Source organism: Passer domesticus, chromosome 6 (assembly GCF_036417665.1).
Source record: "Passer domesticus isolate bPasDom1 chromosome 6, bPasDom1.hap1, whole genome shotgun sequence".
Taxonomy (NCBI): Eukaryota; Metazoa; Chordata; class Aves; order Passeriformes; family Passeridae; genus Passer; species Passer domesticus.
The window spans coordinates 50,493,239-50,517,466 of NC_087479.1; the positions used below are offsets into that span (position 1 = coordinate 50,493,239).

General features: G+C 36.0%; 1 protein-coding gene across 2 annotated transcripts in view; it reads right to left on the reverse strand.

Annotated features, from left to right (window-relative positions):
• Positions 1 to 5,195: 5,195 nt before the first annotated feature.
• Positions 5,196 to 24,228, reverse strand: part of PDE3B (phosphodiesterase 3B) — an 83,774-nt gene continuing 64,741 nt past the window's right edge. The window contains exons 2-16 of one of the 2 annotated variants that reach the window (XM_064425412.1): positions 22,910 to 22,960; positions 22,000 to 22,245; positions 19,420 to 19,565; positions 16,977 to 17,083; positions 16,599 to 16,857; positions 15,904 to 15,977; positions 15,275 to 15,378; positions 14,408 to 14,542; positions 12,838 to 12,949; positions 12,005 to 12,118; positions 10,198 to 10,397; positions 8,660 to 8,863; positions 8,263 to 8,424; positions 6,741 to 6,990; positions 5,196 to 6,400 (exon numbers count right to left, since the gene is read on the reverse strand). In XM_064425412.1, the coding sequence (XP_064281482.1) occupies positions 6,174 to 6,400; positions 6,741 to 6,990; positions 8,263 to 8,424; positions 8,660 to 8,863; positions 10,198 to 10,397; positions 12,005 to 12,118; positions 12,838 to 12,949; positions 14,408 to 14,542; positions 15,275 to 15,378; positions 15,904 to 15,977; positions 16,599 to 16,857; positions 16,977 to 17,083; positions 19,420 to 19,565; positions 22,000 to 22,245; positions 22,910 to 22,960 (2,391 nt within the window). In that variant the 3' untranslated portion in view covers positions 5,196 to 6,173. The remainder of the gene's footprint in view (positions 6,401 to 6,740; positions 6,991 to 8,262; positions 8,425 to 8,659; positions 8,864 to 10,197; positions 10,398 to 12,004; positions 12,119 to 12,837; positions 12,950 to 14,407; positions 14,543 to 15,274; positions 15,379 to 15,903; positions 15,978 to 16,598; positions 16,858 to 16,976; positions 17,084 to 19,419; positions 19,566 to 21,999; positions 22,246 to 22,909; positions 22,961 to 24,228) is intronic. The other variant, XM_064425413.1, reaches the window with a different exon arrangement.

Sequence of the window (24,228 nt, forward strand, 5' to 3'; positions counted from 1 at the left end):
TGAACTTCATGATTATATAGAGACAGTAAGAATAATTCATTGTTGATGGGATTAAAATTTAGTGCTAACAGCTAAAATTTGTCTAAAAATCCCTACTCATACTCATTCTTTTGCTAAGTATATTAATTACATCATCTTCTGAAGCATCCAACACCTCCCAACATCTCAAGTATGCACTTCCTTAAGATCTAGAAAGGCCCATATAGCTTGAAAAATATTTAAAATACAATTAGCTTTAGCAAACTAACTTAAGATAATAATATTTTTAAAAAACTTTTTGGCTACTGCCTCTCCATTTATTCACAATCTGACAATTACACAGATTCTTATCTCTGGCTAAGGTTCAAATCTTGTCTATTTTTTCAAAAGGATCCTAGCTCTCGCAACAAATAAAAAGACTCTTTCTGGTGGGAGATGAATTATGGGTGAAACACATTTAAAAGAAAAAGTTTTCAATATTTACTGAAACAAAGGAGTTGACACCTTCAGTTCTTGCTGTTTGCATGTCATTATTTCTATAACTGTGCACATCTTGGTATTTAAGTTTCCATATCACACCTCTACTCTAGTCCTAGTGTTTAAAAAATAGGTTCAGAAATGATCTCAGTAAGTTCTGCAGTTCTGCTCATCTGGTCCACTAACAGTTTTACTAAAAGCTGTTTTTCAGACTTTTTTTTTTTTGCAGAGACTTTCTTAATAGCCCAAGACAATCTACTTCAGTGAGTCAGAGCCCTCTCAATCCTTAGACAATCAGTCATGTTTGAGCCTTGCCACCTAAAGGTGTTACTTCTTGTCCTAAACACTATAAACACTGCAAGCATTATTCTGATTACTCTTTGAAACAGACTCATAAGGTAACCTTAGAATATCTCACTCGAGTCTCATTTTCTCCAGACTAGGAGAAAATCTTTAAAATTAATTTTATCTTCCTCCTCTTCCAGCCACGTCATCATCCTCGCTGGTCTGTACTGTAATTCTGTAAATCTGTCTAAAGGACAGGTATTTTTCCTGGGGTGTGGTATCTGAAATTAGAAACAGTATTTTGGTAATTACTTAGTTATGATGAATTGAATTAAATTATTGCAAACCCATTCTCAAAGATAGAGGGCCTTACTTATATGATTTTTTTGACTGAAAGAAAGCTTAGTTAATATGAGTCAGATAAACTGGCAGTACTACAGATTAATAAATTCTACTAGGATGAATGTCATGAAAAAAGAGAGGGGCATGCTAAGCCTATTTGAATGACTATATATAGGAGCAAGTTTTCACATCTGGCTGGCACAAGGGACAAAATCTGCACTCTGCTCCTCATGTGCAATAATTAATGTCAACTCTATCCTCAGTATTTTTGGTGTGATACCTGCATTTTAAGCTAAGCGTTACCTTTTGTTTTATATGCAATTAAAATGAAGATATTTTGATCTCACTCAAGGTGCAAAGGGTTCTGCTGATCCAGAGAGATGAGTCAGAAGTGACTCATCACCTGTTTTTTGGCAGGATGTTTAGAACATGGACAAATCACAAGGTGAATGGTAGAGATCGTTTGAAACACCATGGTCTCTCTTCAGTACTTAAAGGCTGGATTGGTTAAACATCACCTTTTTTTTTTTTTTCCTTTCTGAAGCCTCACAGATAAACCAGCAGACAGAAGGTTTCACGTCGCTAGATTTTTACTCGATGATATTCCACAGATGACAACATTCTGCCAGGGAGCACAGCCTCTGTAGCAGAACCTGAACCTACCCAGACACCAGCAGCTGCCTCCTCTGGAAGTCCAGAAATCAGAAGATGACTCATGGTGTACAGATTCCAAAAGAAACCTTCCTGTCAAACGTTTCTGGTTGTGCTGTGCCCTTTTTGAAGGGTGTCTGAAGTGTCACACAGAACCAAGTAAATGTAAATCATTTACATACCTAGCCTAAAGCAAGTGCAGTGGAACGTTTATCCTGTAGCAGCTTAGTCCATCAGTTTTCTTTCCTCTTTCCTCTAAAAATGTGTTAATCCTTCTCATTAAGCAGAGGACAAATAAACTAATTGCTTATAGCCCTATTAAACTAATATCAGATAGAGTGCAGTTAAAAATGGTACTTTTTTGTCAGCTTCATCTCTGAGAATCCATAGTATAATTTTATAGCAAGTTAAAGACTTACTTCAGAAGATATTGAAAGGAAAATTCCTCACTGGAAAAGTGAAAGTAATTCATTACCTCATTTGCCTTAACATAGACATGGCTGAAGCAGCACATTGTCCAGAGACACAATTCTGAAGAGAGCTGGAAGAAAAAAGGCAAAATAAATACTGTCTTGATCATACTTCTAGTACCTCATTTAATCAACTTTGTATATTTGTTTTCTCTCATCTAATATTTATTGGCCACTGAGGGATCAATTTCTTAAAACTTGTATCTCAGCTAAAGATGTGATAAGTGCATCATTATTTCCATTACTATTTTAATTTCATTTCTAAAAATCCAAGTATTCTAATTTGATAAAGACATATTGTTTCTATAATATTTTGTACACAAACTGGCCTGAGACAATAAACAGTGTCTCTCTTCTGAGCATCTTTAGTATATTTGTGTGTCTCTGCCATCCTTACCTCTTCTTTCTAGTTCTCATTATCCAAGCTAATTCCATTCTTTTAGTCCAAAACATGTCTCAGGCTGGAATTCCTGCTCTCACACTCACCAGTGTATGAGACACTTACAATTCTGCACATCTCAGATGTTTTTTTGGACAAAAGGGGAAGTGCTGCCATGTGAGTGTAGGTGCCACAGAGAATCACAGGATGGGTCAGGGAGGGACCACAGGGGTCATCTGCTCCAACCTCCCTGCTCCAGCAGGGCCATCCCAGAGCACATGGCACAGGATTGTGTCCAGGTGCTTCTGCAGTATCTCCACTGAGGGGGACCCCACAACTCTATGAGCAATAACACACTCTGGATTACCTCAAACGCTGTCTGTGCTTTCAAAGGATCCAGAAGCCAAGATTCAGCTACATCCACACCAGGAGTAAGCACCAAAACTTTGAGCCCTTGAATTCTGCTAACTCCTTTTGCTGATTCACCTGCTCCTGGTTGTAGTGAAAACTGGATGCTAATACAAAGAAATGGTTCTGTGCACAGAGCAAATGAACTCTTACACAAACTTTGTTAGTCTGGACTTACCTTAAGCAATGCTAAACCATTCCTTTCATTTTGAACTTTACAATCACCGTTTAACCTTGTTATGGAGGAAGAATGCACAGGAAGAGGTTCCAAGTTATTCATTATGACTGGTTTAGCACCTCCTTCACATCCAGAGGACTCCAGAAAGCACAGAAAGAACTTTGTCCTTATAGGAAACTTGGTAGGTCTAGTTCTGTGTGCATGGGTGCAAGTAATCCAACACAAGGAAAAGAAGGCAATCAGAAGATGGGAGACAACTCAAACCTTAGAATATTATACATGAAAGTTGTATTTCTGCATGGTATAAATTTTAGTGTAGGCTAATTTGGTCCACTTCTTGGGAAAAAAAAAAAAAGGAAAAGTCAAAAAGAGGTAGTGTTGCATTAGAAAGTGTTTTAAATATGTTCCTTTGTGTGGTTTTGAGCACTACTCAGCATCCCCTGGTAGCTGTGAATTACTGAAGTGTGATCACAGATTTAAGGGTGATATGCCTTATATGGAGAGATGGTATTTTGGACAACAGCTCAATCAACATTCAGAGGATCCTCCATTACCATTTTTGAAATAATTAAGACACCTTCAGTTATAGCCACATCCACTCCTGCAAACATTCCCCAAACCAGCCTTTGTTGACTTTTTTCCAGTCTTTTCCCTTTGCTCTAAGAGTAACAATTAGTCACATACTGTGCTCACATTTAAAAAAGGCACTTTAAAGCAGATTTAGAACACATTCATAATTAAATGTATCTTTGAAGCAATCTATTGTAAATATCTAATTGGAAATACATATTAGAATTGCAGTTTATTAAACCCTGAGGTTTGCTTCTTGTTACTGGATTTTAAAATTGCTTCAGTATTCCTAGAGTTTAAGAGAAACCTGAGATAAGAAAGTTGATGGCAAACCACACTTATATATGTCACCACATGTAAGTCCTGCCAATGCTATAGTAAAAGATAAAATCTTATTTTTTACTTTGTTATACTTTTGTTAGTTTTTAAATAATGACATTTTGAGGGAAACTGAAAATGGAAACTTGTAATGTAAAATAACAGAACAGTAACTTTAGACAAACTAATTAGTATAATTTTTCAGACAGCAAAATGATATTAAACAATATTAAAATTATATTTTACATACACAAACACTATCTAAACACAAAATGCTGAGAATACAGCAAGCTGAAAGAATCAGAATTTTTCTAGTCTTCACATTATGTGTAAGAAAAATATCTTACCAAAGAAATGTCAAATACAGGTGTATGATCAGTAAGTGCCAGCTTCAATAGTGCAACATTTTATTAATGACAGAAATATCTGGTTTAACACTGCTCATGTTACAAAAAACCTGCAGTGATAGTGATAATGGCAGCAAAGGGGAATTTGGCACTGAAGATATAGCAAAAGCACATTTCAGTGGTCTTTTAAGTGCACCAACAAAAGGCTTATTAGTGAAAAAGCAAAAAGAAAAAAATACCCCAAAACCTTTCAGTTATTTAAACTGGCCAATGAAACAGCAGAATGAAAATCTGTGTAAAATACTGTAATACAGTTTACACAAGGTTATCTTTTTTTTTCCAAGTCAATTGATGCAAACACAAATATGCTGAGACACATTTAGAAATAGCACACGTGCATTTGGGTTTTATTCAGTTCAACTACACAGCATTTAAAGGTTCAGTACTAAAAGGAGCACTTTTAAAACTAGGCTTATCTGTGGCTTGCTTACCTGTAGCCTAATTTATGATTTTTTGTTTGTTTACAAATTAGACCTGCAATGGTAGTGTTTCTAAAAATACATTGGGGTGGAATGTGTAAGTTTGTTATTTTAAAACTCAACAATCTCAAATGTGGTACAGTACAATGATTTTTATCTTGTATCAGGCTTTACACAAAGTTTCCACCTTCTGGTTTCCATATGTGTATTTCAGGATGTACATCAAACTTGAAGGCAATAAAAGCTGTGTCTGTGATGGAAAATATGTGTGGGGCAAATTAAAATAGCCACTTTGCAACAGTAGTTAATGTATTTAAAAAAAAATCTTTAATTCTCCTAAAGCTTTACATACAAAGAATAAATGAGATATGATCTTATTTCCTTAAAATTTAATATGGGAAATGGGTGCAAGATAAAAATCTGTGATGTGGTTGACTTGTTTTTAAAGTGAACCTGAGTAAGGGCAGGAAATACAACATTACTTATGACTAAAATAATAAAATTCCTTCATAATTTAAGTAGCTGAACAGGTTTTTAATGTTCTACCACAAAACAGCAAGGCAACAGATGAGAATGGCCTTGTATTCAATGAAATATCATGAACATCCACTGCAAACCTGAATATTTTCTGCAAAAATAAAACATCAGATTATGCACAATAATAAAAAGCATCAGAAATAGATGCACCTGGATTTTCTCTCCTCTTTTTAAACCACAAATATCAGGATTCAGCATTTATGTCACAGTCCTTGAACAGTTGCTCTGAGATGACTACATGAAGCACACTACTGCACTAAGTAGACACCCCACAACAGGCTTGCACTGCAGCAGTAACATAGTTTTCATGTAGGCACAGACTTTTTTTTCCTCATTCATGTTCAAAAACAACATGAAATAAGCAACTCAAGACAACATTAGGATTCATCCCGCGGTTCCTTGTTAGCGAAAAGTTCTTGCCACTTTGGTAATCAAAGTCACTGAATGTTTTTTAAAAACTGCAGGTACCTCAAGGAAAAGAAGAGTTCCATATTCAGCAAGGCAGCATTATATCAGGATATTTTATACCAACTAAGGCATAAAGAACTTTGCATCAGGGTATACAATACTCAATCTCTGAATCAAGTTCTGTGTGGCGAAAGTGCATAGGAGTGGGATTCCACCAGAGCAAAAAGAATCCTCTCACAGTATTAAGGCCTTTCGATTTTATGTGTGTGAGCTGTGTCAGGCTGAAGTCAGCACAGTGGAAAAAAAACATACGCTGTCATCACACTGGACACCACTGGAGCTCCCTTAGCAAGTCTTCTCTTCTCCTAGCTGTCGTTCATCATCTTCATCAGCTTCCTCAATAACCTGAATGTCATCTGGTTGAGGTAAAGATGAGATTTCAGTCAGCAGTTTGGCTCCTTCTGTTTTGTTTTTCTCTTCCTCTTCAATCACTTTCTTCCATATTTTGTGATTTTCACTGAGGTGGTGTATTAGCGGGCAAAATATTCGTCTACCTTTTTTTCTTTGAGCTTCTGTAAAATTACAAGCATATTGGATTGCTTGACATTTTGAGTAATTGTATTTTACACGTACAAAACCAATGGCACATTGCAAGCGAGATGTAAATTTTAGCGAGGAACATGGGTGATTATTCTAAATATTTAAACAGTGGCATGGCAAGGGATATCAACAAAGCTCTGGTTTAAATTGCAAGTCTCCTAGTAGCAACAAAATTTTTGTTAGAAGAGGAAAATTTATGAAGCAGTATAATAGCAAAATCTACAAGATTTGTACTGCACAATTTCAGCTGCCACTGCTACATCTGAAGCTACTGAAAGACAACTAAGCACCAACTGAAACACAGAAACTTACTTAAAATAAGATCATCTTCCATCTCTTCATCATCACTCTCTAACTGTGCACCATCATCATCTTCAGTGCTTTCTGCATCCTCCTCCTCTTCATCAACCCACTGCCCTGGAAGCAACCCAGCTGCATTGTAGGAATTACAAAGGGGGCCAACTATGTGAGTGATGAAAGATTCCTGCAGTTTCGCCAGCTGGGGAGAAGAACGATCCATGAAGGGGCTTATAGGTAATCCAAGACTTGCTTCCTCATCACCCTGAAAAAGAAATGAAAAAACTTATCAGAATTTCTCACAAAATTGGCTTTAAATTCTTATTTTAAAAGTTATTTTTGATGAACTGACTGAGTAACCTCCAGCTTCCTCACGAGGGGAAGCGCATGGAAAGGCACTGCTCTCTTCTCCCCAGTGAGCAGTGACAGCACCTAATGGAATGGCATAAAACTGTGCCAGGAGAGGTTTAGGCTGGATATTAGGAAAAGGTTCTTCACCCAGAGGGTGGCTGGGCACTGGAACAGCTGCCCAGGGCAGTCCTCACAGCACCAGCCTGACAGAGCTCAAGAAGCTTTTGGACAATGCTCTCAGGCACGGGGTGTAATTTTTGGGATATCCTGTGAAGGGGCTAGGAGTTAGGCTTTGATGAGCCCTGTGGTCCCTTCCAATTCAGGATATTCTGTGATTCCATGAACCACCACATGGTTTGTATGTTTTTACTGGGGAGAATAATTGTACAGACTACGTGCATGAAAGTGTAATTAGGCCAATTTAAAATAAAGGCACATTATGGCTCAGATTTGCACAGTCCATAATCCTCCCTCCATCTTTGCTTGTGTCTGGATGGAGAACTAGTTCTATACTGGAGCTGCTGTTGCTCTGCCTTTACAGGATGGCTTCAGAGCAGGCAGAGACTCAACTCCAACTGCTGAGCTGATGAACAGAGAAAGTGGCAGAGAAATCAGCCATAACAAGGCATGCTGGTAATGGCACAGGAGAATGAAATGAGCTGTAACATCCGGAGTGAAGCGGTTTGCTTTGCTGTTTTGCGTTGGATTTTTTCCCCACCATTCTATAAACTGGAGAAGAAAAACGTTGAACACTTTCTCATCGAAAAATCTGAGTTATAATTACTTGTCTCAGCACTTCCATGGACCTGAGAGCTTTAGAGCTGAACACACATTTTCAGTCTTATGGATTTTGAACATATTCTTTCACCTAGAAACACATCTGTGAACTCAACTTCTGAAAGTGGAAGAAGTCAACCTAAGGAAAGAAGCTCTCCCCCTCAAAAATCCTCTAATATCTGAAAAATGGAGAATACTGACTTGATTTCTAAGACAATTATTAAAAACTAAAAGATCATGCTAGTAAGCTACCTGTGAAAATAAATTTCAGAATTCAGAATGAGAAGATAGAAATACCTTACCTGAAGATTTAAAACAAGGAATAAAGCTGAATTTAACTAAACCACTGGTAAAACAAAATATTATCTGCTCATCATTAAAAAGAGAAAATTGCTTTTTCCATACCCACCTGCTCATAAAATTCATTGACAATGCCTTCAGTCCATTTCAGATGCAGGTCTCTGATTTTGGCTGGGCCATTGATATCAGCCAGTTTGATGCATATTTGACAGGCCAGCAGGCGATCGTTCTCATTGCTCCATTCTATGCCATTGCTGTTCATGTCATTCACCTGGGGTAGGCACAGACATCCAGTTCAAATTATTCAGCCATGGGTTTATTAGGCAACCTACAAACCATCTACAGCTGGTTTATATAAAGACAACATTCGATTTGCATTTTAATAGCTTAAATTTAAATAATATAAAACTTTAAATGCAAGTAATTAAAACTAACAATTACTGAGAAGCAGTGATAAAATCAGTACATCAAGATCAGATCAGCGCAGACATTAAAGTGGAACAAACCTTGGCATTAAATTCTGCAAGGAAATCAAAATGCTTCTTGAGGTCTGTGGCAAGGATTGCTTCAATCACTAAGAAACGAAAGCGCTTGAATTCCACGTGATCAAGGTTCGATAAAAAGTTGTATTCTGGTCGTGATAGGAAAAGATTCCAGGCAGATGCAGCATGGTGATTTTCTAGGACTGATCTGTCATTGTAAAGAACAGCCTACAGGGGAAAAAAAAACAACCAAAGACTCGTAAATTACACAGGGAACTTTTAAAGTTATCATTAAATATTCTGAATTTTCAGGGTTAGTCAGAAACAACACTAGGTAAAAATTTTTAAAAAAAAATATGTTTTGTCTTCTAGTTTTGGCATTAAAGTGACACAAAAATGACAGATGAGGGAAACCCCCCCCCCCCCAAATGTAACAATTAGCAATGTTCTTTTTTCCTTTAAACATCCTCAATGATGTTTTAGTGACAGCTACATTCAGACTCTAGGCACACACACAAAAACTACATAACACTTTGCACAGTATGTGTGGAGCAGTGTGTGTTTTATGTCACAGTGATGTAAAATAGAAAACAAGAAAAAAAATTGAAGTATTTGTTTTTAATTCCTTGGTTTTTATTCCTTGTTTTAATTCCTTTGTTTTTTAATTGTGTTGGAAAAATAAAAACAACAAAAACCCCAACAAAAACAAAGAAATAAACAAAAAAAAATTTAAAACCCCTCTAGTAAAAGGACTCCAAAACACATTCCTATGTGATAATGGAAAATGGTGCAAATTATCACTAGTTTTCAAAGGGCTATGTTTAATGCTAAAACTATAAATGAGCTAACTGAAATATAAAAACAGTGGCAAATTTTACTCACAGCTTCCATGTTTATAAAAACACACTACAAAATAATTAATTCAAGATAGATTAAAAATAACCTGAAAAAAAACTTCATTTTGTCAAAGCTTTTTGCAATTTTTTGAAAAATGCTTGTACTTTTGAGACTTGGTGATGGATGCCTCTGTAGTTTGGTTTTGTTCCTTCTTGTATGATGCTTTCAGCAGAAATACATAAGTGCCTACATACTAAACTCCCTTTGTAATAAAGAGTTGTTGAAAACTGATTGGAAAGTTCATTTTCAAAGTCTTTATCTCCTAGCAAGCTGTACCAGTTGTTGTTGTTACTATTATTTAAGTTTCTTGTCTGTAACTTACTAAGAGATCCAAGTAGCCATCATAGTGGATCAGACAGACCTAGGGCCAGCTCTGTATGAAATAATCCTTTTTCCTGCACTAGTTTATGTTGTTATTTTCAATTTTGCAAATTGAAAGTTGTTTCTGCATGCATACACAACCAGTACATACAAAACGCATCAGAATTTAACAGGAAAGAAAAATAAAAATATTACTCAAGCATAGTACACATTAATTTCCCCATTTCTTAAAATGAGCCTTAAATTCCTCAATCCCAAACAACTTTAGAGATATGCAACAGAAAAAATTCTTTATACTGATTTCAGACAGAAAGAAGTGATTTTCTGTGTGAAGAGGTTCCTACCTGAGGTGCATTTGTGGCCACTAGAAAAGCATTGGTACGTCCAGGGTGGTCATAGTCGTGCATGGCAGCTGCTACATACAAAGCCATCAGCTCCAAAGCAGGAATGTTGGATGCCAGGCAGCCATAACTGTCATCAGTAATAGGACAGCTTTTTGAAGAAGTGTAGCTGACTTGAACTGGGGCAATACCACTGGCTTCATCTAAAAAAAAATAAAAATTCAAAGTACAATACCAGAATATTTTTTAGAACAGCATTTCATTCATATTTGTAATGCATTATAAATGTGTATAAACAGCCAGACACTGTTGCAAACACTGTTGCTATCATGAAGCTGAAGTGGTCAAAGACTTATTTTAAATGAGAAAAATTAATTATAATTTTAATAGATAAACAAACAATTTTGAAGAAAAGTTGAAGTGCTATTGAGTTGCAAATTTGTAGCACTAACAGAGCATTCTACTGTTTGTCTTCAACCTGAATTTGTCCAAGAAAAGATTAATCAACACCTTCCTTAGTATTTCCATAATTTGCCCATTTCCTTACAGGAAAACCTGGAGGGGGGCAGTGAAAACTACTGCAAAAGGAATGAATTCCATTAATTCAGAGATATTTGCATGATAAGAAGATTCACAGTTTTATTATCATCTTTCCCATGGACAAAGTCACTACTTTGAAAAAAAAGGAAAAGAAATATCATTTATTTTATCAATGCATAATATCAAAGGAACTCCCTTGCCTTAATAGAATAAGCAAGGATTAAAAGCCTGAAAATATTTATACTGGAAGAGCTTCCAAGCAATAAGATTATAATTTCTTATTTTAATTTTTCTTTTTTTTTCTTTTTTTTTTTTTTTTTGTAGAGGAGAATAAAATTATTGTTATCACTTTTCTCCAGTTAAGTCTCCAGTCCCAACCCATTTACCACTCGGAGAAAGAAAAGGCAATAGGGTGCAATTGATAGATAGGGACAAACATGGAAAAAAGGGAAAATCTCAGCCCTTTAACAGCCACATGTCTTGTGTTTTATCTTTTTCTACTACACATATAAAACGGAGCTCTTGGAGAGTGCCTGATTTTAATTTTTCTGAAATAAAAAACATTTAGCATCAAAGTCTATGTTTAAATCTTTTTTTTATCCTTAATTTATAGGATACAATTAGGTAAAAAATTACAAATTCTAAATTTAAAAGTTTGTTCTATGAAGTCACAGACAACACAAAAGCAAGCTTCACTATAAGTAACTTCACATAACATTTGAATTTGGAGGTATTATTTCCTTTTCAGGGATGCTCTTATGCAGTTATTCTTGGGGTGGTCACTTCAGAGTTTGAAAGTCTGCATGTGATACCTAACTGAAAATTCTAAAATATTAATTTTTATACTAAAGCCATTAAGGAGAACTTCAATTAAGTTAAATACTTTGGTATTTTTTCTTTGGTCTATTTAACTTTCCAATAAAGTTAAGAAATATTAGCCTAATGTATTTCAAATGCTAAAAATACCCTGACTGTGGCAGAATATAGAGGTTTCATTCAGCAGAGAAAATTTATTAAGTGAACCAGTTTTCTTGGCTAACAAACTAACCATTACTCATCTACTAATTTTTCTAAAAGTCAATTGTATGATATTTCTGAACGGTGTGTGCTTTGTGATTTTTTCTACTGCCTTATATTAAAGTACAAAAAAAAAAAAAAAGTGAGTCATAAGAACAATTCAATATTTTCTTCCAGAGTAATTTGTTTTACTTGCTGTAGTTTCATTTTAATATTCTTCAGCAAAACAAAAATAACCTGTGTGAATACACACCTATTTCACTCTCCATGATGTGCTCATTACGGATTTGCTGAAATCCAGGAATGGGCCGTGTGGTCAGGTACCACACTGCATGGAGAACATCCGTGGCATGGATACGATTGTGATCTGAAAATCAGCAAGACACAATTAAAAAATTGTTACCTGAAATAGCATCAAAAGGAATAATAAAAACAGCAAAAAAAGTACAAGATGTATTATAAGTGAGATTTTGATTAAATCTAAAAGGAAAAATTGAATTTCAGATGTTAGTGGTAGGTATATGTATCACTGAACATTTTTAAGAAGGCAGTTAGATAAACAAACAGTATCTGTGTACACTTCATCCTACCTGGGCCTCAGGAAGGGATTAAATGGCCTTTTAAATCAATAATGGTGAGAAGCAAGCATGGCCTGCAATCTGATACCTACAAGCACCCGGGCTGGGCAAACATCTGTGGAGTGGGTAAGTGTGGTTTTTGTTTTGTTTTCCAATAAATTTGGCTGCCTTGCACAGCAAGGTGAATAACCACCATCAAAATTCTCTATTTTCTTCTCATTTTGTTAAGGACCTCACCCAAATTTCTGTTAAATCAGCAACTATTCTCCCATTGACTCCAGTGTGTTTAATTCAATCACTAATTCAAATTCTTTAAGATTTTCTTCAAACTCCAAATTAACAAATTCACTTTTAGATTCCACCCACTTTGTCCTGCAATTCTCTAGACCCATTCTAAGCTCTGTCAAGTGTATTCACTAAAAACACACTAAGATGTCCAGAAATACAAATTCCCAGAGCAAAAGAGACCCACTGATATCAAAATTCAAAAAAAACAGGGAGTACTTACAGGGAATATCCCGGTAGCCGTTTTCCAGTGCACAGAAGTAATTCATAAATTCTTGAGTGGGGATTTTGAAAATTTCAAACAAGCCAGTGTCTTGAAACAAGGCATAAGTAACCTAAAAAAAGATTAAAATTAAGTTAAATCTGAAAGACATACTGATGCATGTTCTGCTTTTTCAACTTTAAAAATATTCTTGTTTTTAAAATTTTACTTGCCAGTAGACATGGAAATCACTGAAATTCCACTAAAGATCATTGGAATGCTAATATCATAGAGATATAGTTAATAAATTTTTAGCACAAAAAAGTGGATTTTTATGATCCTCTCAAAGAATAATAAAAGCTTTTATTTCATTACTGATAATTCTGTGCACAACTAATTAGTAATAATATACCCCAACATGTTTCAGATAGCTAAATAAGCCATATTTTATTCCATTAGTGACCTAAAAAGAAGTTTATATTCAGACTTATCATTCAAAACTTCAAATTATTTAATTATAACTAATAATAAAACAAAACAAAGAAAAACAAACAACACCAGCTCCCCAGGTTGTTTTTGAGACTTCAGCAAAGTCAAAGTATTTATTATGATTTCTCTTGAATGTTTTTAACAAAACTAGCTGGTAAATGAATAAGTATTTCAAAAAGGTACTCAGAACTTCCATATATGTATATAAACCATATATTATGGTTTACATACAGAACTTAGTGTACTTCGAAGCCTAATCCCCCCCATCCAAAGCTGCAAATATTGAAAAAAAAATTAAAACAAATCACTGCTAGTCATTTTTATAACTTTTTCCTAAACACAGGAGAGGAACAAGAAGTTCTGAAGTGTGGGAGGTGCTCAGAGGAACAGGAGCTGCAAAATTAGGGGACATCACTCCAGGGTGGAAAACTTAGACACTGGAAATAAAACTGTTTAGCGGTCAGATCAGAAGCTCCATCATTGCTAAATCCACTCTAAAGAAGGAGACAGAAGCTTCCAGATGACCTTGATGAATGGGAGAAGCTGGGGAAGAGCAAACAGAATCCTACTCCTGCACCTGCCTGCAGGATTGGCTTCAGCAAACATGAAACTGCACGGAAATAAATCAGAAAGAGATAAAAGGGATACTACATGCAGAAAGCAGCATGGAAAAAACCCCACTGTTTGTAGGAGGCAAAAGGCTGCCTAAAGGATCACTTCTCTTTCCCCACAGGTGGGGCAGAAATATTTTACTGAAATTAAGAAAGAAAGCAATGGTTGTCAAACAGAGTAGTAATTCTGAAAGCAGGAGGTAATTCTGCACAGGAAATGGCAGATTATGGCAAAACCTAGTCAGTGTGAGTCTAACATATTTATACTGAGAAGAAAATTCAGAAAAGCTGGAGCATGTTCTCTGTAGATAAACCATTTTTTATGGTTTACAATGACATGGAGTACATGAGAAGTCATAGTTCTGCTTTTGAAGATATTCATATAAATGTAATTTCAAGTATTCACACGAATGTTGACTGCAAAACGTCTTCATGGTTTAAATACAGGATAGCTTTACCTACCCTCCCTCACACAATAAAGGACAACAAACCTGGCTGAGGATCCTTCCAGACTGATCTCCCATTTCTTTTACAAGGTCAAAAACTTGGAAATTCCAATTGTTCATCTTCTCCATTAGTGAATCATGGTCTAATAACATTGTTTCTAATGTAGAACTCTGTTCCACCTGTATGAGATTAAGATACTTTATCATCTCTAAAATAACAATGAAAATTAATTTATCAGTTGTGTTGGCAAAAAAAGCCTTGAAAATGGTAAATCATTAGTGAATTTATTGAATGGTGCTGCAACTATAGCTATGAGAAAATCATAAATCAATATCACAAATAGCACACTTAAAGGCTTGAGTTTTCCTGTTTCGGGCAGCAGATTCTGGGGCTGAGATGGTGCTAAATTTTCCTTCTTATTTATTTTTAGACAAGATGAGTTAATAAAATAAAGCAGAAATATGCATTGGCTAAAACCAGATTTACTGAGCTTTAAGAATAGGTTAATTGGACAAGTTTTAAAAACACCTGATATATAAACCCAAAATGTTACTAGCACTGTATTGAACATTCATTTCTAAGTCTCACTACAACTGCTGCATCTTTCATGATGTTTCAAAAGAAAATATTAGCCAGTGTTTGAGCATACCCTCTCAACATTAAATCTACACAAATCAATATTGATCAACAAAATCAATACAACCACAAGCTTTCCTGTCATTTGCTAGTGACATTTATGCAAGATAAACAATTGTTAAACAAAAATTTGAATTCCAACCATGCACCATAACCCTTTAGAAATTACTATTTTAGCAACATAAAAGCCTCTTCACAGCAAGTTAGAAATGATAAAGAAATAGGGGATTGAGAAAAGTTATTGCAGGGGTTTTTTTTGGCAATTACATGCTTACAAGCAGTGTATTTTGTGTTTGATCGATCAATTCCTTCTTTTCATCTTTCCTCTTCTCTGTATGGTGGAAAGATTCTTTGGAGACATTAGCACTTGCAATTTCAGCTTAAAGAAAACACACAGAGAAATACTAAATCAGTAAATTATTTGAAAATTATTACTGTCTAATAATTTTAACTGATCATACAGATTTTTCACAGAAATACAAGTAATAGCTTGTTTGTAAACCATTTCATTTAAGAAATACGCAAAAAATATCATAAAGGACAAAATTTATTAGAGAAAACCTATTTGAAGATTAAGAAAAGCTAAAAGCATGGCTTTTATTTGAAAAAAATGGTTCAGTGATTAGTTTAACTTAATTGATAGAGCACTTGTTTGATACATGGAGTACAGAACTAAAAAGGTATTAGTGGAAGCCTCTTTTAAAATCTTTACTATGAAGCAAGAAATATTTTGTCTTATTTTGATTATTCTAAAACACAAAACAAAGTAAAATACATACATATTAAAATACATACAGGTTAAAATATAGGAAAAAGTTACGTAGAAATAGTGAAATTTTAATTTAACTGGCTTAAAAAAAAGCAGTAATTTGATATCAAGTATTTTTCTATTTTGGAATCCCACCTGATTTTCTGTCTCTGTGTTCTGCAAAGTCTGGTTCTGGTATTGGAACAGGCTTGAGTATCTGACGTCCACAGCTTACAGAATACATGAAAAATATTTACAACATTCAGTAACTTTCTTCTTTTTCTACTGCTGTCTTCTACTGAAAAATATCTGCAGATTACTTTTTTTTTAAAAAAGGCTTGTAAAGGTTCCTGCAACAACTGACCTGAGTATTTTTCCCTAAATTTGGCATACATAGATTTAGTCTGCATTTAGATAATAACCAATCACCACCTCCCCCAGACTTAGACTTATTAAAGTAGAGCTCATAACTAAGAAAGTATTCAGAAACACAGAAACCCAATTCCCAAGCAAGAAACCCTCCTTTTCTAAAATTCCACAGAATATTGTTCCTCTACAAAAACAGCTGCTGAGAAGGATGGGCAGCGTCAAAGCAGTGACATACATACATACGTTCAGCATTCTTTATTCTCCCCTGGATAACACAGTTATAAATTATTATTATAAATTATTATTATAAATTATTATGAGATTTATGCCCTTTTTCAATCCTAGTAGGGGCACAGGTCTTGATTTTTCTTTTTTGTTTTTGGTTGGGATTTTTTTCTTGTTTGTTTGTTTCTGTTTTTATTTTAATTGCATTCTTTTCAACCCATATGAAGCGACTGAAATTATAACAGAGTTTACAGTACCTGCTACACATATAACCTAGAGGTGTTTTAACTGGCTGCTGAAAATCTGGAGAGCTAGGTGTGTGTCCTGGAGGCTTGTGTATATTAATGCTTGGTTTTGTGAGGAAATCAGCAGTGTCAGGAAACTCCACAGGTGACCAGCTGCTGAAAGCCCCGCTGGAGACAGATCCATGGCTTGGTGAACCCACGGGACTCAGGCCAGGAGAAGCACCTTCCAAAACAAACATGACATGGGGTCCAGATGACAATAAAGTCGTTGCTGTTTACAAAGAGAGGATTTAAACACCGAGGGCCATGCTGAAGTTATTCCAGTGCTGTGTTTACATGAAACAACCCGCGATGTGCCATCCTGTTACTGTACAAATGGCATGATCCTACCTGCTCGTCTGGGGGCCATGTGATGAGTCAAGGTCACAGAGGATGATCTTTGCTTTGGTATTGTCAGCAAGTTTGCACCGAAAGACCCATTTGAGTGAGATCCTTGGCTGAAAAGAAAACAGTAAGGATTGGGGTTTTTCTTTGTTTCTTAGTTTCTCTTCCTCTTTCATTAAATAAAATGCTTTTAAAATAGCTACACTGCCCTGCGACAGGTCCACCACCATTTAAGAAAAATATTACAAAGCTGCCAAATTCAAAACCAGCCAGAAAATATATGTCAATTACATGAAATAAAAACTGCTGTGTACTGATTGAACACAACAAAAAACTTAACACAGTCCTAAAATGATGCAGTAAATATTCTCAGATTACGTGTGATAGGTTTTACTTTCTAACATGCTACTTTCCTTGAACATTCGAAGCAGGCTGTTTCCTAACAGATATGAAGATTGATCACTTTGGAAATACAATTAAAACCTTACACAGCCACATAAACTTTGCCACATAAATATTCAATTAGGTGTTTTGTTTATTATAAACTTAAAACTGAAGCTGTTTTTGACATCAAAATGTGTTTTGCTTCTGCGGCCAAGTCCTTAAAAGTCGATTGCTCAATCCTGCCATCTGCTGTTCCAGGGACGAAATTTCAATACATCATTTAAAATTTTATTTCCTTTAGGGAACAAAAGCGTCATGTACAATTAAAAATAACTGTATGTGTTTACTTCAAAGTGAAAATAGTTAATGTAAAACTATTTTTCTTCAGGAGAGGAAAATAGTATTTACCAAAACAGATTTAATCTTTATTAAGCCTATGGCAAAAAAAAAGTTCAATGCAGAAATAATACTTGATATCCCATCACCAGTTTAAATACATGAATATGAAAAATGAATTCAAGAATAAACGTGTATTTATTTCTGTGTATCTCCAGCTACTGGAAAGGGTCCAGTGGAGGCCATAAAGATGATGAGGGATCTGGAGCATATAAGGCTTGGTTAGTTGAGAGAAGGCTGGGAGGGGAACTCATCAATGTACATAAATACCTCACAGAAGGGCTCAGAGGATGGTGCCAGACTCTTTTCAGTGGTGCCCAGCAAGAGGAGGAGGAGCAATGGCCATAAAATAAAACATGAGAAGCTTCACCTCAACATGAGGAAGAACTTCGCGTTTTGAGCTTTGTTTGAATGAGAAACCAAATCAAAAATCTGCATACAAATAGAACAGAAGTTCCCAAGAGCTGCTTTTGAATAGTAAGGAAAGTGAGGAAACCCTCTGTAAATGTACACTGAAACTGCCGCAGGAGGGCTGAGCCTCAAATTGAAATCCCACGGTTGCTAAGGTTAAAGCAATTTCTCTGGTCCCTGGTCATTTCCAGTGGGTACAACTGGGGAGGTTCATCTGGACACCAGCAACCAGGTCAGCATGAAAATATAATCTTTTAATGACTGCTACTGCTTCAATTGTAATTCACACACAAACCACAATTAAGTTTTACAATGTAAAAACTTAAAGATCATCTTTTATTCAAGGGGGAAAAACTACTGAAAGGGTCAAATTATTCAAGTGGCTCACTTTAATATTAAGTATAATACTGGTAAGTAAATTCTTGGACATGTATATATAAATTCCCATCTACTACTAATAATTACCAGTTATCAGCATAACTCACATTTTATTTTTTTAAAATGCATGTTATAATCTTCTTATGACCTATGTAGAACCTCTTAAAGAAAAAAAAAACCAACCAAACAACAACCCAAACAAACAAACTTCACAAAACAAGAAAAGCAAAAACACCCACATATTTACAGATTTCAGAAGCAAAGGCATACTCATTTATACATTTAAATAAAATTAAATCTGTGAATTTTCACTAATATACAACAGTATACAAAAAGGAAAAAAATAATTTGTCTTAATCCTAATTCAGAATGTTATCTAAATTCTGGAAATAAAAGCTCTCTTTGCACCATATTTACTAAGTAGAGAACAGATAACTACCTTAATGTATCTTACACCTTGCTTGATGACTGGAGGAATAATAAACATTGTAACACAACAGTGGCTACCAACCACAAGAAACTTGTTTCACCTTTTTAATTATGCATGGGTATATGAAGGTTGGCAAGTGATACATGTATTAAATAAAAAGAAGGAGGCAGTCAGTACAAGTTTAGAGACTAAATTAGTTTTCTTTGCAACCATTTTCATTTCCTACTCAAGCTTATATCAAGTCCTACTTACTATGACAGAGCACACTATTTAACCTCAGAACAACCTGATTTCTACTTAAGATCAACCTGAGTTTCACAGCATAGTACATAATTAACTTTTCCAGTTTATGCAGAATTTGGAGACTTAATTCACAAGACTTTACATCCAATCCTTCAGCTGCCAAGTTCCAGCATTGTTATTGCCCTTAAAATGCTGTTCAGGGCTTACCTTGGTGTGTTATATTCCTGATGGGGTCTCTTGCTAATGCTACTCCTTTCCCATCTGGATGATGTTGATTCCATAGATGACAAGCCAGAAACTCCTGAGGATCGTCTCAGCTGTGGGGTTGGCAGGCTGCTCCTGCTACTTAATCCCTGTCGAGTAATTTGACTGTGGTTAAAATCCATGGAAGTAAAAGCAGATGTTAACATTTTATTTATGGTTTGTAAGGGCTATTTGTTGCTAATTTTTATAGTGAAACAGCTGATGTGGTACCTTACCACAGGTATGGTCTCTTACTCCAGGTGGGGGACTCCCGAGGGCAACAAGGCCAGGAGATAAGAGATGTGCACACTCAGGGGTTTGCCTAGACAACTTTTACCTGCCTTGACTGTGAAATCTGTTAAAATCATGACTGTCAATAACAGCAGAAACCCACCCATCTGGCAAGCATTCTACTGGCATACACTGGGTGATCTGGGGACAGTTCTAGGGAAGGTCCTGATGGAAGTGGAAAGTGTTTTTGTTGCAGAGTAGCCTTGCAATGTTTTTTGTCTATTTTTTTTCTTAATTCTGGGCAGCTCACACTTCGAAGAAACCCACAGGGAAGGGTTAGCTTTAGGCAAGCAGTTATGACTAGCCCAAGGTGTGAAGCCCAGTTTCATTCACATTCTTTTCCCTGTTTTTAATTCCTTTCCTATAGAGGAGAACAGACAGCTCACCATTGAATCATGGAATGGTCTGTGTTGGAAGGGACCTTAAAGATCCTGAAGTTCCAAACCACCCTGCTGTGGACAGGGACACCTTTCCCTAGACCAGATTGCACACAACCCCATCCAGCCTGGCCTAATATCCAATCTAACCCTGCCCTCTTTCAGTTGGAAGCCATTCCCCCCTGTCCTGTCACTACACCCTTGTGTAAATAATCCCTCTCCACCTTTCCTACAGGCTCCCTTCAGGTACTGGAAGACCACAATTAGGTCACCCCAAAGCCTTCTCTTCCCCAGGCTGAACAATCACAGTTCTCTCAAACATTCTTTGGAGGAGAGGTGCTTCAAACCTCTAATCAACTTGATGACCCCCTAATCAACTTGAAAATTATAACTGAACACACTTTTGAAGCCACTCAGGGAAGAGAAATAAAGATGTACATAATCCACAGCAAAAAGATATGGAGGAGACCTTTTATATTCCAAGTCAGGGAAAGAGAGAGTGGGAACCTTTCAAAATCACCCATTTTGAAAAAATACATTCATAACAATTTCTTTGCTGTGATTTAACCTGGAATTTTTTCTCACCTGTTTTTTAAAAGCAAAAGAAATCTTTCTCTTGCAGTAACATACATAGGGAGAAATATTTGGGCTTACTCTTAAACATACCAAAGCCAAAGAATTATTGAATGATTGTGCCAAGTACTAGGCAAATTTCTATACAGAAAATGTCCAAAACTTGAGGAAAAGTTACTTTTTAGGAAGTAAGAGAGCAGTTGTGAAAATCCATACTATTTCAATCTTGCATACTCTTTATAATTGGTCTCCAGCAATGAATATTTTTAATTTCACACTATGTTGGCCAGCTATAAAATTTTTTTTAAATAAAAGGGTATGCCAATCCTTAGCAGCTTTTAAAGAAATCCACAAAGAAAGAAAAACATGCTGAATGACTGTGATCCCTGCCCAACTGATTTCTGCAGGTACCCATTGTGACATTACAAGGAATTTCATACTGCAGTGGTTCTGCTGGATCTTCCACAGAGTAACCTGTAGACACTGAGTTTTTCCCCCCCAAAAATAGGACTCCCAACAGACATTTCACTGGCTGAATCAGGCTCCAAAATACTAAGCCAACCAGATGATCAGTTTGGGTCAAGTTGCCCTCTTCCTGGAAATGTAAACAAGGCCAGGGCATGTCCCAGAGCAGCCTCCACAATAAACAGCCTCAAGCTGTCAATACTGGGCTGGGATTACTAGCTCTGGTGCAGTTGAGTTTCTATATTGTAATTTTTTTTCCCATCACATTCCTTAGCATTTCTATAGTAACTACACTCTTGCTTTCACCTATTAACCTTGAGTAATGGGGAAGTCACAATGGTCTCATAAAGTGATTTGCTGAAGAAAAAGAAGGGATGTTTTTCCTTTTACACAGCTAATTTGCTTCTGTATGACGGCTGGTTGGCTGTCCAGAAGAGTAAATTTCTCAGGGAAAAAGGCCAATGAAAAAACCACACTGACAGTAATGGCTGGATAAAGACTGCAGAAGAACCAAGAACAGCCTTGTTTGTCCCATATCATGAGACTATAACGCCTTCAGTTTATATTTGCTGTTATATTGAGGAATGTTGTGGATGGGGTGCAGACCATTGCTTGTACTGTGTACCCATCAACCACCTGAATCTGCATTTTAGTACCTATCTCCATTTCATTCAATGTGTTTTCACAGTTACTCCCTTTTGACCTTAAACATTGTCCACAGGTACTCACTAGAGAACCTGCTATGCATACAGGGGCATTCCTTCTAGATGAATTTTCCCTTATCTATTTTTTTTTAAGTACAACACACACACGCAAACGCAAATAAAAGCCATGAGACCTTGAGCAGCTTCCGATCTTTTTCAGCAGGATCCTCAATTTCAGGACAGGGGAAGAAACCAGGAAAGGGTGTGAATGGGCTGGCCTTTGGCCTGCACGCTCCTGAGAAAGCACCAATGAGGCTGTTAATGCTTCGAAGGGAGGAGACCACGTGTGGTGGGAGGCATGGGTCACTCAGGAGCTCCGTGAGCAGGTTCCGAGCCTCGTTCAGCGCCGAGAGATCGACTCCGCTCCCACTGCCAGCACTCTGGAATAGATGGAAATGCTGCAAACTATTAACACGTCAAAACACCTCATGGTGTTCTTTGTTTCAAGTATCTCATGCATTGCAAATTTAACAAAAATAAATTTTAAAAAAATCAAGGCAACAAAATTTATTTTAAAGAATATATATATATATATATATATATAGACATTCAGACAGCAGTGGCTGCGGGTTTTTCTCACACAATAAAAAGTAAATCACAATTCAACATTAGCTTTCAGCTTCCTTTTCTCTATTTGAGAAATATGTGTTGGCAATTTTTAAATCTCTATTTTCATTACTTTGTCTCAGCATTAAACTTCTTATTCTTTGTCTTCCAACAATATCAACAAATTTTGGCAAAATGTTAGAGCCCCTTATAGAGGTACAATTTCCACAACCTCATAATTTTTATTAGCCCTGATTCTACTGAAAGAAGTTATAAAAAATTTGTCCAAACAAAAGTGATTCATTTTACTTTTGCACAATTCTCTGAACAGGAACAAGAAGAGTTTACTACAATATAAGAGACAGAGAGAAAAAAGAAACAAATGCATCATCAACAGAAGAACTGAAATTTGACAGTTGGAACAGTTTTGAAATCTGTACTCAATCTCATTTCACAAAAAAAAAAAAAAAAAGACAATTAAATTCATAATATACTGACCTGGTAATAGGGCTTGTACCATTGCTTCAAATCCCAATCCCATAGTATCATCTGTAGATTTAAAAAAAAAAGGAGAAAAGAAAAGATTAATAAAAAAGTAATGTATTAATGGTAATTAATGGTTCAAAGTAATTAACACAAGGTGATGTGTTAATTTTGAAAAACAGCAGTGGCATAAAGTTTGATTATGTGATGCAATAGGAAATGTTTCTCCCTTTGTTTTTTCATATGTAATTTGGACCACATTCTCAGTTAATGCTACCCAGAAAAATCCCTAAAGGAGAGTTTAAAGAAACTGCATGCAACAGAGACATCATGATGACAGAATAATATGGCCTTATTTAAATATTTTTGGATTGCTTATAAATCATTCAACATACACATTAAAATTCAATGGTGACACTGCTTTCCTGCTCCCATTCACTTCAACATACAAAAGCAAATCTAGCCTAAATCCTCCAAAATATTTTTTCCTTTAGAGTCATTCAAACAGAAGCAATTTTTGTAAATACAGTGAAGAAAGCATTACATTAAATCATGTACTTTTAAAGGGGGCAAAAATCTCTCCAAATAAAGGTTAAAAATTGGTATTTTTAAAAAGATTTTCTTGCAGGAGGTTTTGTTGGGCTTTGCTTGAACATGGCTACAAAGCCCCATGTTCTGAATAACCTCACTAAACCCACCAAACCCACAAAAGAACGTCAGCAACACAATCTGAAGATGCTATCAGCTTCAAGTACGTCAACAGCACTCACTTAATTTGTCTTTTATACTGACAAAAAATGAAAACAACATACAAGAAATGAAATTCAGATGTCTGTTCTGTTTCAAAAGCTTTCAGTCTTCATGACTTCTCGACAGATTCTAATTATTCTCTGATAAATTAATCCATTTGCAAAATGTGTATTCAGAAATTAAACATAGCTTTTCACTCTTTTGCATCACTACAGAGCACAAACAACATGCCAATACCCCACTTGGTAATTAACATTTTGCAATCCTGGAAGCTCTTCTGCTTATTTTTATAGGTGAGAACTAGGTATGTTTTTGTTCCTCTGGGACTAACAGCACTTCCATGAAGAAAACACAATGTTCCAGTCTGGTGCTTGTCCAGAGGAAGGTGCAGAAAGTGTCAAAAAAGAAACACAGGTGGGGACGTGTAAGCAGTGCCCAGGCAAGGGAGGCACTTAAAGGCTCCTTTTCTCTTCAGCTGTCTTCACCGAGATGCCACTAAACTGTGTTTAAAGTTAATAGTTATGACATCTGCTTGCGAGGAAAACTGAAGAGATCTACCATGAAGCATGTGCTTGAACTGGGAG